Source organism: Myxocyprinus asiaticus, chromosome 18 (assembly GCF_019703515.2).
Source record: "Myxocyprinus asiaticus isolate MX2 ecotype Aquarium Trade chromosome 18, UBuf_Myxa_2, whole genome shotgun sequence".
Lineage (NCBI taxonomy): Eukaryota > Metazoa > Chordata > Actinopteri > Cypriniformes > Catostomidae > Myxocyprinus > Myxocyprinus asiaticus.
This window is the reverse complement of record NC_059361.1, coordinates 38481536-38497500: the sequence shown is the minus strand read 5'-3', so window position 1 is coordinate 38497500 and position 15965 is coordinate 38481536. Positions and strand designations below refer to the sequence as shown.

At 36.5% G+C, this 15965-nt stretch overlaps 1 protein-coding gene across 1 annotated transcript in view; it reads left to right on the top strand.

The window, feature by feature from the left end:
- Positions 1-14363, top strand: part of LOC127455681 (progesterone receptor-like) — an 18049-nt gene extending 3686 nt beyond the window's left edge. The window contains exons 2-8 of the mRNA XM_051723731.1: positions 3063-3172; positions 3694-3810; positions 3982-4287; positions 7227-7371; positions 7814-7944; positions 8525-8682; positions 13879-14363. Of these exons, the coding sequence (XP_051579691.1) occupies positions 3063-3172; positions 3694-3810; positions 3982-4287; positions 7227-7371; positions 7814-7944; positions 8525-8682; positions 13879-14034 (1123 nt within the window). The 3' untranslated portion in view covers positions 14035-14363. The remainder of the gene's footprint in view (positions 1-3062; positions 3173-3693; positions 3811-3981; positions 4288-7226; positions 7372-7813; positions 7945-8524; positions 8683-13878) is intronic.
- The last annotated feature ends 1602 nt before the right edge of the window (positions 14364-15965 follow it).

The window sequence follows — 15965 nt, the reverse complement described above, 5'->3', positions numbered from 1 at the left end:
AATTGGGCTTCCATACTATGCAAATTGTGTTCATGAAGCTCCCTTAGACTAGAACCCTTCTACTATGAGAGTGCCTAAAATAGCATAACGTGGCGGTCTCATAGACATTCTATGGGCTGTTCACTTGTGTGGAAACAAGAGTAAGTTTTTATTTTTATTTTAAATGGATGTCTATGGAGGTGATGCTTCATAACACTGAATAAATTGCTTTTGTGAGGAAACAGCTCATCTGAATGAATTGACAGCCGGTCTGCCGGTAGCCGGTAGACTCTCTCTTATGCACAGCTTTAATAGTGCTCCATGGGCCTTGTGTTCACTAACTTATTAATAGGACTGTCAATCAATTCACATTTTTAATCAAGGTAATTGCATGGTATGCCGATCAATACGTGGAATTTATCGCAATTCATCGCATTAATAAATATTTGTGAAAAAAACCCTCAAATAACAATAATTCAATATATAATGATTAAATAATTATAAATAGTTATATTTAAATAATTACATATAAAATATATTTATTATTAAAAATACAAATACAAATAATTAAAATGTATTACATTATTTTGCCACACAAGTAAAGCATTAAAAAAGATAATACAAAAAGTGGCTTTAGAATGCAATCTACTGTTTATTTGCATATTCTTAAACATAAGCCTATCACCGGCCTACAGTTCACAGCAATCCACTTTGCAATTTAATTCATCAGTCAGTCCGAGGTTTATTATAAGGGCTTGTTTAAGGTCAGTGTACACCTGCATCAGACTGACTCTTTTGGAGTGTCTCGTAAACATACTGTTTTTAGGTCGCTGTGTCAAGTTAAAGGAAGTTTGAAACTTAGAAAAACACGTCTTGAGATCCATACGTTCGGATTTGCACTCCATCAAGCTGTGTTTGAACACAAGAACGTGTTCTCATCTTGTGCTGTCTGCTGTTGGTAAGTGTGGTTTGTTCTCTGTCTGTATAAGCTGCGCCTTGCCTATACAGCTGAAGTTTTGCTTACTGCCCCCTGGAGAAAACAGGTGGTACTACAAGCTTGAATTACTCAGATATAAGGAATATTCCTTACTATGGTCCGGGGAAATGATTAATTGCGTTAAATCGACAGCCCTACTTAATAACTCTATTCATGTAGAAAAAACGTGGATTACCTTACTTACTTAAGTAATACACAAGGAGTGCTATGTAATTTAACTCTAAAAGGGTTTTTTTTTTTTTTGTATCCTGGAGGATACAAACATTAAAGATGCTGGGAAGAGGAGCAATGAGTGAGTCTGTTAAATTCTTGTGAGAAATATTGAAAAGGGGGTCCCTGCAAATACTGTGGACATGCGACTGTAATTTCTGGCATCAACTCACAATCTTTATCTAAAAGTAAAAAGTCAGCTCTTTTGAGAAGGCAGCTGACCTCTAGGCAAATGCTCCTATCTTGTCAATGTTATTTTCATGATTTCTACAAGCTATAAAATTGAAAACAAAAACAAAATTTTAGAAAAAAAAAAAAAAACAACAACAACAACAACAACAACAACAACAACATGGAAATGTATTCTGTGTGCCCTAAAGTGTTAAAAATAGCAATGGATTAATTTTCAGAGGTACCTTTTTATGCTTGTCCTTTTTAGGGTTAAATAGATTATTTGTACATATATCAAACTCACATTTTAGGGGAAGCCGTGCTTCCTCTGAAGTCTTGAAGCAATCACTGCCTCTCTGTCCCTATTTAAACACACAAGAACCAGCTCATCAAGGTCCTGGAGTCTGCTTGTTGTAAGTTGGCACCAAATTCTGCCAGAAGGTAAAAGTCCAGGAGCTGGATTGAGCACATCTGGTTTAGAAGCACTGAAAGAATCAACCAAAGATCATTTGTCAAAGGTCAAAACATATTGTGGCACCAAAAAGCATTTGGACACTTAAGTCATACTTCAAATGTATGAATGTCATAGCATTAGAAAACAAAACATCAAACCAGTCGTCATCTGCAAACAATAGATGCTGGAACTTTTTCAAAATGGGAGGACACTGTATTGTTTAGGACAATGGTTTTCAACTTAATTCACTTCAGATGGACATCAAGTGGTGACCCAACACAGTACCAAAATTGTTACTCATGCTAAAAGTAAACAAAAACATCCTTAAAAGCAAACATTGAACTTTATTACACTTACCATGATCTGCATAGGTCCATATTATGCAAATTTATGAGCATGAGATTGGCTGAATGGGAAAACTACCAATTTTGAGAATGCAAAAACAACAGAAAAAGTGTTATTTACCAGTCTAACACATGGAACAACCAATGGGTAAAATATTATGTAAGGATTAGCCATATCACCAAGTGACAGGGGAATTTGCACCAACATTTTTGTTGTATTGAAAGCATTGCCGTTAGCATCAGTTCCAAAATAAATGTTTCCCCTCCCTTTTTTAAAGTTGAAAAACCTTTTTATGTTTCTATCCTAATTAAACATGATTTTATGGTGTTTTGTTTTATTATTAGCAGTTAGTGTTGATTTTTCCAGAACAAATCTATGACAAATTTTTGGGTTACAATCACCAGTTGACAATCACTGGGGTGATTTTTGGATTCTGTGACATGAAAAAAAAAAAAAAAAAAAAAAAAGAATTGTGTATATATATGTATATATATATATATAATTTAAATGGTAAACTATGTATACATCATACTTCCTTGGTACTGCTTGAATTTTTACAGATTTCAATTTAATAAAGAATTTTTCAATAGCATCTTTTTTTTACGATAATACAGTGAAACAAATGACTATGTAACAGTATCATTGGACAGTATAAGGATATAATGTCACAATAAAAAAAATAAAAAAATAATAATAAAAAAAAATAAAAAAATGGTGAAACAGTGGTCAAAAATGTGGCTTATTTTTCTTTATGCAAAATATGATTTAATTTTTTTGTATTTTTTAATTTTTTTATTTAGGGTTAAATATGACCAGAACATTATCTTGACAGGTTTTCATTCAAATCACCCACTAGTTTAGAATTTGCCTACCATTCTGAGAACATTGTATCTTGCTTACATTTAGGTTTCCATCTCAAAGACTGTGTGTTATATGTGGAGATGAGGCTTCGGGTTGTCACTATGGAGTTCTTACCTGTGGAAGCTGCAAGGTGTTTTTCAAGAGAGCTGTGGAGGGTGAGCACAAACACAACACTCTGCCCCTGTCACAATTTTGACAATACATAATGATCTAAACATAGAAGAACTTCTGTCTTAGAGACTGTCTTAGAGTGTTTAAATAATCACAGTGTTTTTCATAACGTGTTATTGCACACTGAAGTTTCAGATCATGTTTCAATGTGTATGAGTCACAGTGTATACAGTGTCCCAGAAGAGAGTAATTATCATTTGGAACAGTGTTCACAGTGTTCTCTCTCTACCTTGTTTTTCTCCTTATCTTTGAGGACAGTGCCACTATGTCTGACCATGTCCATGTCACTCTGCCCTGTCAGCCTTGCTTCAAACCAATTCACTCTCCTACTTTTTCCTTCCCCTCTCCCACGGCTGTTCTCTCCAAACTGACATCTTCCTTTAAAAATGAGATGTTCTTTGAGTGGAATCATTTATGTGCATTTGTGTTTATACATTATTTTTTGCACAGTTAAAGGGTGTGAATATTTTTTCTTGGAGTGTTGACGGGTTTTTCTCTTGTCTAGGTCACAATAACTACCTGTGTGCTGGACGCAATGACTGTATTGTTGATAAAATCAGGAGGAAAAATTGTCCTGCTTGTCGTCTTAGAAAGTGCTACCAGGCGGGGATGATGCTTGGAGGTATCTTGGATTGTAATACATACTGTATAGTTTCTTGAGTTTCTTGGACTTAACAAATATTAATGGACAGTTTTACAATAGATAGTTTCTAAAGGGCAATCTTAAAGAGATATTTCAGCCAAAAATGAAAATTCTGTCATTGTTTACGCATGTCGCTCTCATTTGTTTCAGGCCGTAAGATGAAGCGGTTTGGTGGTTTGAAGGTCATGGGTTTGAGTCCATCGCTAATGTTCCAGAGCCCGTTAGCCCTGATGGCTGAGGGTCAATCTCTGTCCTCCCTGCCATGTCTACCAGCCATCCGTGAGCTGCAGCTGTCTCCACAGATGATCAGTATTCTAGAGAGCATTGAGCCACAGATGGTCTTCTCTGGCTATGACAGCTCACAACCAGAGCTTCCTCACCTTCTTCTCAACAGTCTCAACAGACTCTGCGAGAGGCAGCTGCTCTGGATTGTCAGATGGTCCAAGTCTCTTCCAGGTAACAATTGATCTAACTGACATTTGAGGCTAAGGCAGGGCAGCATTCCCCATTCATGAACCAGGTGAAGGTTTGAAGAACCAGACGAAGGTTCCACTGCAATTACCTGAAGGACTTTATTTTCTCAGAAGTAGCCATTTTCACACGTACAGCATTTTGCATGAAATATATATATATATATATATATATATATATATATATATATATATATATATATATATATATATATATATATATATATATATAGTATATATATATATTTCCACTGTTGAAATGCTGACAAATCAGCTCAGGAAATTTATTGGCTGAAGAAGTTCCATAATGATGCCATGTGAACAAATCTGTCAAATAAACAGTTTGAGCATATACGAGTTTAGGACGCTCTGATGTAAGAAGTCTGTTGTCAAGGAGTTTGAACCAATGGCAAAGTTCTGAACAAGCTGATGCAATTACTCCAAGCTGTTGAGTTTCTCTATGATGCGGGAGTCAAAAATCGCCATTATCTACATTCTGGAAAGAAACGTCGTCAGATTTGGACAGCCACTGAAATGAAAGAGCTCTCTTCATCTGAGTGCATGAAGAAATTAGTCGAAAGATTACTGAATCAATTAGAGGTTCTCTTACTTATGACAAAGTAGCCTAAGTGTCATGTAAATGAGCCGATTGCAAAACCAGATTAAGCCGATAGCCTAGGCTTATTCAGAATATGAACCATAATTAATAATTGTTGTGCATGCAAAAGTGTTCGGTGACTGCATTTATAGCTCAAAAGTATTCCTATATTAACCAGAATTTGGTCATATTCTGATGTATGTGTCATGTAAACGCCATTACCCAATTGCCATAACCTGATTAAGCCAATATATCAGGATATAAGACAGTTGGCTTATTCTTGTTTTAATCAGAATTCCCAACACACTTTCACGTTGAAATCGTAAGGATTCGTACGACTATTCTAAATTTGGCTAATTCGTATGATATCGTACGACTGCACGACATCGCTGGACATCGTTTCCATCTAATACGTGACAAGTACTTGCTTCTGTTACACACAACAGCTTCCTATCATGTTTACACACTCTACTGATCGGTTAGGTTTAGATAAGGGGTTTGGGTAAGGGCATAATATTAATAAGCATGTCCTTAATGCCGAGAAACTCGCGCTTACCTCTGCATTAGACATTCCATTTGCACGTGAAGAAATCTTACAAATTTATATGAACAAAATGTACAAAATCATATGAAATAGCCAACTTGTAAAATATGTATGAATTTTCATGAGATCGGTTTGGAATTCCTTGTTATGCAAACGCCTTAGGCCGTGCGTCCACCAAAGCATTTTTTGCCAGCTGAAAATGCCTGGTGCTCTTCTGCAGCATTTTTTCAGTTGAGACGCTTTGGTTGCTATGCTACGGAATATTCATGGAATGTGTTGCAAGTACCTCATTTCGCAGATAGTTTGTGTTATCAACAAGTACTGAATGTAAAAATGTCAGCATAAGGAAGAGTACTGGCTCTGGGCCTTGCTCTGGCTGAAGGGAAGGCTGAAGCACGTAATGTTCTTCCAAGCATTATTGTTTCATATTAATATTGTAGTAGTCCTGGAATGTCATCTGGTACAGACATGAATACTCAGAGACCAGCAAACTGCTCCGTTGTTTTTCAGTCTTTGAAAAAGTAGGATGTGACGGATGGTCGGTGTGGTATTTTTCCCGCCCCTCCTCCACTGTGATTGGACGGCTGGGTAAAAAGTAACAGTGACGAGCGCTGCGTTTTACCCAAAGTTGAAAATTTTTCAACTCTCGGCAACCAGAAAAAAATGCCAAGCGTGTAGCGTGGACTAGATGCTCAGCGCATCGTCATGCTGCTGGCTTTTTTAAATACGCGGTGCTCCCATTGCAAACAATTGAAAAAATTCACTGGCTTCAGGAAAAAATGCTTTGGTGGACACACTGCCTTATTCGGAATATCCCTTGGAATGGAATATTCTTTTACATTTACGCATACCCAAACAAAAGTGATTCTTTGTGCTATATGATACAGGCAGTTCTAAAAGGTTAATTAAAAAAGGAAACAGATTTCTGGAGTAAAGAGGAGTTTTTTTCCCACAATATTGAAAGAAACAAAACCTAAATAAAAGTCTCATGAACAACACTTTGCTAATTGTGCTCTTGTGTGCTGTTTTTAAAGGAATGTTCTGGGTTCAATACAAGTTAAGCTTAATTGACAGCATTTGTGGCATTATGTTATGTAATTTTATAAAGCACTATTAATTCTTACGTTATTTGAGCTATAAAGTTGTTTAAACCGCCATTTTTGCAGACAGTTTAGGGTTTGTTGACATTACATCATCATGGCAACAAAGTTGTAAAATTGGCTATAACATTACACAGAACTTTTATCACACTAAAATCATGTTAGCATGCATATTGTATATGTCTTGTGGCTATACTTTTGAAATAGTGAGTTATTTGTATGTTTACTGATTGGCACCATTCACTAACATTGTAAGTGCCTCACTGTAACCCAGATTTTTCCTTTTTTTAAAGAAAAGAAGTCAAAATTAATTTTTTGTGTTAAATATTATGCCACAAGTGCTGTCGATTGAGCTTAACTTGTATTGAAATCCGGAATATTCCTTTAAGGACATGAATGAGAATGAATATGTTGTTTAAAATACTGCATAGATTAAAATGCAACATAATAATTTAAAAGAGTGATCATCTTCAGTATTTTCAGTAGAGAATAGCAGGAAAATATATATTTTTTTCTTAGTTTTTAAGAATATGCTGATTAAATGTAGACAGGAATATTCCAATTCTCAGAATAAAGGCTTAAGCAGAATATATACCTTAATTTAAAAAAAAAAGAAAAAAAAAACAATGCATATAAACGTGGTCAATGGTTTATGATTTTTCTTCTACATCTGTGTTTAAAAGGTTTTCGCAATTTGCACATCAACGACCAGATGACACTGATCCAGTATTCCTGGATGAGTTTAATGGTGTTCTCGCTGGGTTGGAGGACCTTTCAAAATGCCACCAATGATTACCTGTACTTTGCACCAGACCTCATCCTAAGTCAGTGAGTAACAGAGTGAAAACGACAAAGTTGAAATCTGTAATATTGTAATTAACTTGCAATGAAATCCCCAACTCTAAAATGGATATACTTGTGCTGTCTCATGTTTTGTAAAATAATAAAAAGAAAAATCCCATTTTATTTGGAGACAGAGATAACTATTAGATATATAATTTGTCTTTAATTTATGGGAAATAAAAGTAAACCAATAACTACAGACCTTTGGTGCCATATTAGCTGAACAATAACTTAATTTAGGTTAAATCTTGAACTCTGTTACTTGCAACAGTGAGGACAAAAAACAATCTCTGAAGGTTATGAACCACCTTTCACTGATACTTTGTTGAAAAGAAACAAAAACTTGACTTTAATGATTACATACAATAAACACAAATATTTATATTTTCACTTATTCAATGTCCTAAAATAATTCTTTTAATTGTAGTGATCAGCTGAAGAGGTCTCCGATTTCCGACCTGTGCTTGGCTATGCAGTTCATTCCACAGGAGTTTGCCAACCTTCAAGTGACCAAGGAGGAGTTTCTGTGCATGAAGGCTTTGATGCTCCTCAATACTGGTAACAAAATATCCTCAGTGTTCTGCCTCTGAACCATAAAACTCTCCCTGACTGGTACCTTATGGGTCAGATCAGTGTTCTAGAAAGAATAATAACAATCTGTACAATTTTAGCTCACTGGCACAATGCCAGTCCGCAGGAGAAGATAGACAGTGTAAGATATGTTTTCGGCAAGTCTGCAAGACCTTAAAAAACATTGGTGTTTTGAGTTCCAAACTAAGTCCAACCAAACTAAGGTTGACATTCCAAACTAACACTTCCAATATAAGAAAAGAACCAGTGATAAGGCCTCTATTGTGTCTCTATAATGCCTCTAAAGACCTGAATATGTGTCTATGGGTTAAACATATTTTACAAAGTCTAGAAATCAACATACTGTAATTTAAGCTGTTGTTACTAATGTTAGCCATTGTGTTTAGATGGTAAACCTCATTCTGTGAAACTCTGGTGAGATTCGCATTTGCTGCTACTAAGTTTAGGGTTGCGGTAGATTAGGGGTTGGGTTGCTGTGGAACTCTAACGTAAACCCTGATGGTAGTGTGTCAGTCATTTTCCCACATTGTGTTTATGTGTGTGACAGTCCCTCTGGAGGGCTTGAACAGCCAGACACAGTTTGATGAGATGAGACATAACTACATCTGTGAGCTGACAAAGGCCATCCAGATGACAGAGAAAGGAGTGGTCGCCAGCTCTCAGAGATTCTACCACCTCACCAAACTCATGGACACCATGCACGAGGTATGCAGCCCGAGTCAATAATATGGGCTGTTCTGAGGAAACTGCTATTTGTGTTTTATCTTTTTCTTACATTTTCATTGCATTCAAAATGAAGTGGCGGTGGTGTAGTGAGCTAAAGCACAGAAATGTTAAGTAGGAGGTTGCTGGTTCAATCCCCACAGCCACCACCATTGTGTCCTTGAGCAAGGCACTTAACTCCAGGTTGCTTTGGGGGGACTGTACTTGTAATAAGTGCAATGTAAGTCGCTTTGGATAAAAGTGTCTGTCAAATGCATAAATGTAAATGATAAATGTTGATCATTTCAACACCTCACCACCTCAGGCCCAAACTACCAGGGACTTTATAGGGGCACCATATAGGTATGCATTCCCCCCAATATGCAAATTATTGGTCAACAAATACAGGGTTTTTCAATGGCAGATTTGTAAATTATTACCCCAGTCCTAATTATGAGGTTACAGCATGGCAAAGTAATATTTCATTTATCATTACTAACCCTAAAGTACTATTATTTCTAACCTGTCACAGTTTTGAATTTATATACTTATAATTTGAATAGATAAGTCATTAAAACTCATTTTGTAACCACTCTACAGATTTAATATTAGCAAACTATAGTTTTGGCAAGTCGTTTAGGACATCTACTTTATGCATGACACAGGTAAGTTTTCCAACAATTGTTTACAAACAGATGGTTTCACTTTTAATTGACTATATCACAGTTCCAGTGGGTCAGAAGTTTACATACACTAAGTTAACTGTGCCTTTAAGCAGCTTGGAAAATTCCAGAAAAGGATGTCAAGCCATTAGACAATTAGCCAATTAGCTTCTGATAGGAGGTGCACTGAATTGGAGGTGTACCTGTGGATGTATTTTAAGGCCTACCTTCAAACTCACTGCCTATTTGCTCGACAGCATGGTAAAATCAAAAGAAATCAGCCAAGACCTCAGAAAACAAATTGTGGACCTCCACAAGTCTGGTTCATCCTTGGGAGCAATTTCCAAACGCTTGAAGGTACCACGTTCATCTGTACAAACAATAGTACACAAGTATAAACACCATGGGACCACGCAGACATCATACCGCTCAGGAAAGAGACGCATTCTGTCTCCAAGAGATGAACGTATTTTGGTGAGAAAAGTGCAAATCAATCCCAGGACAACAGCAAAGGACCCTGTGAAGATGCAAGGAGATAGACAAGTATCTATATCCACAGTAAATCTAGTCATATTTCAACATAACCTGAAAGGCTGCTCAGCAATGAAGAAGCCACTGCTCCAAAACCACCATAAAAAAAAGCCAGACTACAGTTTGCAAGTGCACATGGGCACAAAGTTCTTACTTTTTGGAGAAATGTCCTCTGATCTAATGAAACATAAATTGAACTGTTTGGCCATAATGACCATTATTATGTTTGGAAGAAAAAAGGTGAGGTTTGCAAGCCGAAGAAAAACATCTGAACCGTGAAGCATGGGGGTGGCAGCATCATGTTGTGGGGGTGCTTTGCTGCAGGAAGGACTGGTGCACTTCACAAAATAGATGGCATCATGAGGAAGGAAAATGATGTGGATATATTGAAGCAAAATCTCAAGACATCAGCCAGGAAGATAAAGCTCGGTCGCAAATGGGTCTTCCAAATGGACAATGACCCCAAGCATACCTCCAAAGTTGTGGCAAAATGGCTTAAGGACAACAAAGTCAAGGTATTGGAGTGGTCATCACAAAACCCTGACCTCAATCTGATAGAAAATTTGTGGGCAGAACTGAAAAAGCATGTGCGAGCAAGGAGGCCTACAAACCTGACTCAGTTACACCAGTTCTGTCTGGAGGAATGGGCCAAAATTCCAGTAACTTATTGTGAGAATCTTGTGGAAGGCTACCCAAAATGTTTGACCCAAGTTAAACAATTTAAAGGCAATGCTACCAAATACTAACAAAGTGTATGGAAACTTCTGACCCACTGGGAATGTGATGAAAGAAATAAAAGCTGAAATAAATAATTCTCTCTACTATTACTCTGACATTTCACATTCTTAAAGTAGTGATTCTAACTGACCTAAGACAGGGAATGTTTTCAACGATTAAATGTCAGGAATTGTGAAAAACTGAGTTTCAATGTATTTGGCTAAGGTGTATGTAAACGTCTGACTTCAACTGTATTTCTATGTATACTGTATATATGTATACAGTACTGTGCAAAAGTTTTAGGCACTTGTTAAAAATGTTGCATAGTGAGAATGTCTTAAAAAATAATGACATAAATAGTTTTCATTTATCACTTAATGTCATACAAAGTCCAGTAAACATAAAAAGCTAAATCAATATTTGGTGTGACCACCTTTGCCTTTAAAACAGCACCAATTCTCCAAGGTACACCTGGACACAGTTTTTCATGGTTGTTGGCAGATAGGATGTTCCAAGCTTCTTGGAGTATTTGCCGCAGTTCTTCTATTTAGACTGTCTCAATTGCTTCTGTCTCTTCATGTAATCTCAGACTGACACGATGTTCAGTGGGGGCTTTTGTGGGGGCCGTGACATCTGTTGCAGGGCTCCCTGTTCTTCTATTCTAATCTTTTCTATTTGAAAAATTAATGTTTGGGAGTCTAACATTTATATTTCCTATTGACACACTAAAGCTGAAGATATAAATAACAATCTTAAGACAAATGCTTTTGTGAAACATCTTACGTGCCTAAGACTTTTGCACAGTACTGTATGTGTACAAAAAGAGTTACAAAGAGTTAAACTTTTGGGCTTATTAACAAGGACTATATATGTACATCTATAATAAAACACTGATAATGACGGTAAACTTTGCTCTGTTTGGCCCAAGTGGTACAACAGACTGTTATGATGTGACTCTCTCAAATATGATGTCAGAATATCATAGCATCATATGATTAAATGGAGACAAATACAAATATTGCATTTTTCTCCCTCCCAAAAAATAAATACATAAAGCATTTTAGAAAAACTGAGATATTTTAATTTCAATAAAAGCACAATTCAGGTGGATTTATATATATATATATATATATATATATATATATATATATATATATATTACAACATAATGCAATGTATAGAACAGACAAATTGGCTGATATTCCTATGAAAAATAAACATTGTTTATTAAAAACATTGTATCAAATTAAATAAATGTATAAAATAATGTAACTAAGTATAACAGTAACAGTATCCCATTAATTATATCTCTTGTAATTCATGGAGACACAAATAGAGCAGAAATGGCACAGTGTCCTGAGAATGACCTACATCATTCACTAAGCTGAGACTTTGTACAAGTGCTGTTATCACCCCCTCCAGTAGCATTTGGTTTCACAGTTGCAACGTGGACACGACTTGTTATTGTTAGTGGAATCAAAGGTTCAAACTGAGCATGAAGATTTCACTGTCCTGGCAACTGCTGTGCACTATTTTGAAGTGACTGTTACCCTGTCCCCATTAAATGTGCAGAAACAACTATGAGAAAGCAATTCATAGGTTGATTCCCCTGAAAAGTGTAAACACTATAGCTGTGTCCCAAATAATGCACTATACACTATGCACTTAAAATATACACTATGCACTCAGCCATGTAGTGTATGAATTTTTAAACTGTCGTATCGTCCCAAATGGAACACATAACGTTTTTTAACTATACACGGAAGCATTTGCCGTTTATCAGCTGATGGAAGTGACGTTTCAAACGTATGCAATGTGTTGCTGCTAGCTTCTCAATAAACGTACTGTACATATTCATACAGTGTGGGGTGATGGCAAAGCATTCAACTAACATTTGTAAGATGCTGTCTTCACTGAAGTTTTGCTAGGTGCTATTTTCTCCATTATTTACACTTGTTTTGTCAGAACAGCATCGCAGCAAGGTAACTCTGCCCCTTCTGCTACGTACAGCAAGCCATGAGCACTGAGTGCATGTAGTGCCCAACAATCCACACTCCATTTAGATGGTTGAAGAAGTACAGTACATCATCCGGGTACTTGTTGGACACTTAATTTTGTTGCATTTTCATTGTAAACATTCTACTTACATGACAAAATGACGTAGAACAGTAGCAGCACGTGACCACAGATATAAGAGCAGATCATGCTCTTTTTTTTTCTTTTTTTTTTTTTTTACATTATTCAACTCCTTCAACTCATTATTCAAACACAGATGTGCTGAACAATATGTGGTGTCCTTGCATTATTCCACCACAAGGAGGCACTCTTAGAACATAATGATACAGATATTCTAAATAATGCTTTATCTTAAAATGTTAACTTGTTAATATTGCTATTTGTTTGAGCACCCTTACAAAAATCGAGAGTTCATGGCAAATTTGCCACTGATTATTTTCACATAAAATGAGCTCTGCAACAAATTTGTGGTAAATTGTCCATTGTTTCCAAACGTTTGCTACAGGTTCACCACTAATGGTGTAGAGCTTCAAACTTAAGGCAAACGTTTGCGGCAAATCACAAGCTCATTTGCATGTGAAAATAATGAGTGGCAAATTTGCGGCTAGTTTGCCAGAACTCTAGATGTTTTGTAGGGACAGTCAGACATGTCAGCTTCTGGCTCAACCAGTGGTGTGAGTTTGGGGTGGGAGTCCCTGTTTGTCCTTACAAAAATCGAGAGTTCTGGCAAACTTGATGCAAACTCCTTGCGATTGGTGAATCACAAGCTCATTTGCATGTGAAAATAATTAGTGAGAAATTTGTGGCAAATTTGCAACATTTATCAGACCTCTAGATTTTTTGTTAGGGTGGCTGAAACCGTGGTGACGGGTGCAGAGCAGTATGGGCAGTAGGATTGTTGGGAAAACCTGTTTGGAAACAAATCGTTATTTTTGCAATTCCATGGAATCGTGTGGAAATGACATAATTCACCTTTACATGAAGATCAGTGAAATTTTATTAAAATTAATATATTGCACTGAAAACATTGCTAATGCAAAGGTTAAGCACCACATGCTGCAAGCGTAATCTGTTGTTTTTGAATGCGCATTGATAAGAAATTTGATTGAATTCATGTCAAAGTCATTAATTGTTTATTTTACAAATGTAAGTCAAAGCATGACACTAACGAGGTGGATTTTTTTCACATCACTTGTTATATTTTAGATAGCACAAAACATGATAGTTTAATGACCTTAAACTGTAGCATTTACTCATCTTTATCGTTGTGTAGATTGTGAAGAAGGTCAACCTCTACTGCCTGAGCACATACATCCAGGCCGACGCCATGAAGGTGGAGTTTCCAGAGATGATGTCAGAGGTCATTGCGTCACAGCTTCCAAAAGTTCTGGCTGGCATGGTCAAACCCCTCTTATTTCACAACAAGTGAAGTCATGATTTGTTATTTAAATGTAAGGAGATCTTTTCTGGTGTATTTTATTGTTATAATTTGCCCTTACTGAACAGACGGCCTGCAAGCCACATCTGGCTTGTTAGCTTTTTTTGTGTGACCCTTGAAATGCCTTGCTAGTCATTTATATTTATCATAATTAGCGACCAAAAAGTGGCGTGAAAATTGGGCAGTTTTTTTTATTATTATTTTTTTTATCAAATGCAATATTGTATGACAATGGGAAAATACACACTTTATTAAATATTATTACTTATAGGGGAGACCAGGGCTAGTTGTTTCACAAGGAAGTTGACACAAAGGCTATATCTCAGTAGCTGTGAGGTTTTGAGTTAAAATGACATAAAAGCTTGTTTTATTAAGTAGTGCTTTGGCTTTAAACACCTAGTTCAAAGCTGTTTTAAATTAGGACATTTTTGATGAAATCTATCCTCCACATTAAAATATATTATTTATATTATTAACATAATAATATAATTGTGGCATGGGGGGCATGGTTATGTGTCGGTCTGTGGGAGAGCGGTAAGGCTCGTCACCTGGCTCATAATTGTCTCTAACACATGTCTCTCATTATAGTGATGGCGGAGGGAGACTTAAAAGGCACACCCTCCATGCCACAATAATATTTATATATTATTATATACAATATATTATTATTGTATTATAAATATCATTATATACAGTGGTAAGAAAAAGTATGTGAACATTTTGGAATTAGCTGGTTACTAATTGGGTAATTTACTCTATTGGGTTAAGGTCTTGGCTCTGACTGGGCCACTCCAAAAGGTGGATTTTCTTTTTTTGAAGCCATTCTGTAGTTGATTTACTTCATGTTTAGGGTCATTGTCCTGCTGCATCACCCAACTTCCACTGAGCTTAAGCTGCCACACATGCACCCTGACATTATCTTGTAGGATATCTTGATAAACTTCAGAATTAATTTTTCCCACGATGATGGCAAGCGGTCCAGGCCCCGAAGCAGCAAAGCAGCCCCAAATCATGATTCTCCCTCAACCGTACTTCACCGTTGGGATGATGTTTTCATGTTAGTATGCGATACCCTTTTTACACCATACATTGTGCTACGTTTCTTCCCAGACAATTTAACCTTAGTTTCATCAGTACACAAAACATTTTCCGAGTAGTGTTGTGGAGTGTCAAGGTGGTCTTTGGCAAACTTCAGGCTCTCATCACTGTTTTTGTTGGAAAGCAGCGGCTTCCTTCATGGTGTCTCATGAACTCTAGTAGACTCATGAACAGAGGAGATGTTAACCAGTTCCAATGTTTCCTTCAAGTCTTTAGCGGTCACTGTAGGGTTCTTTTTTATCTCATTGAGCATTCTGCGGTGTGCCCTTTGAGTCATTTTGGCTGGACGGCCACTTCTAGAGAGAATAACCACAGTGCTAAATCGTCTCCATTAATAGACAATTTGTCTAACTTTGGGCAGATAAATATCTAAGCTCTTCAAAATAAATGTGTAACCATTTTCAGCTTTATGCAAAGCAACAATTATTGGTCGTAGGTCTTCTGAGATCTCTTCGTTTGCAAAGCATGGTCCATGTCAGAAGATGCTTCTTGTTAATAGCAAACTCAAAATGTTTGAGTGCTTTTTATAAGTCAAAGTAGCTCTAACCCACACCTCCAATCTCATTTCATTAACAGGATGCCAGGTTTGCCAACTCCTGATTCTTATTAGCTTTTGTTGACTTCATTAACCTTGGGGTTCATATACTTTTTCCAACCTACACTGTGAATGTTTGAATCAAGTATTCAATATGTACACAGAACAATACAATAATTTGTGTTATAAGGTAAAACAGATTGTGTCTGTTCATTATTGTAACTTAGATGAAGATCAAACCAGATTTTAAGACAAATGTATACATAAATGCAGGTAATTCCAAAGCGTT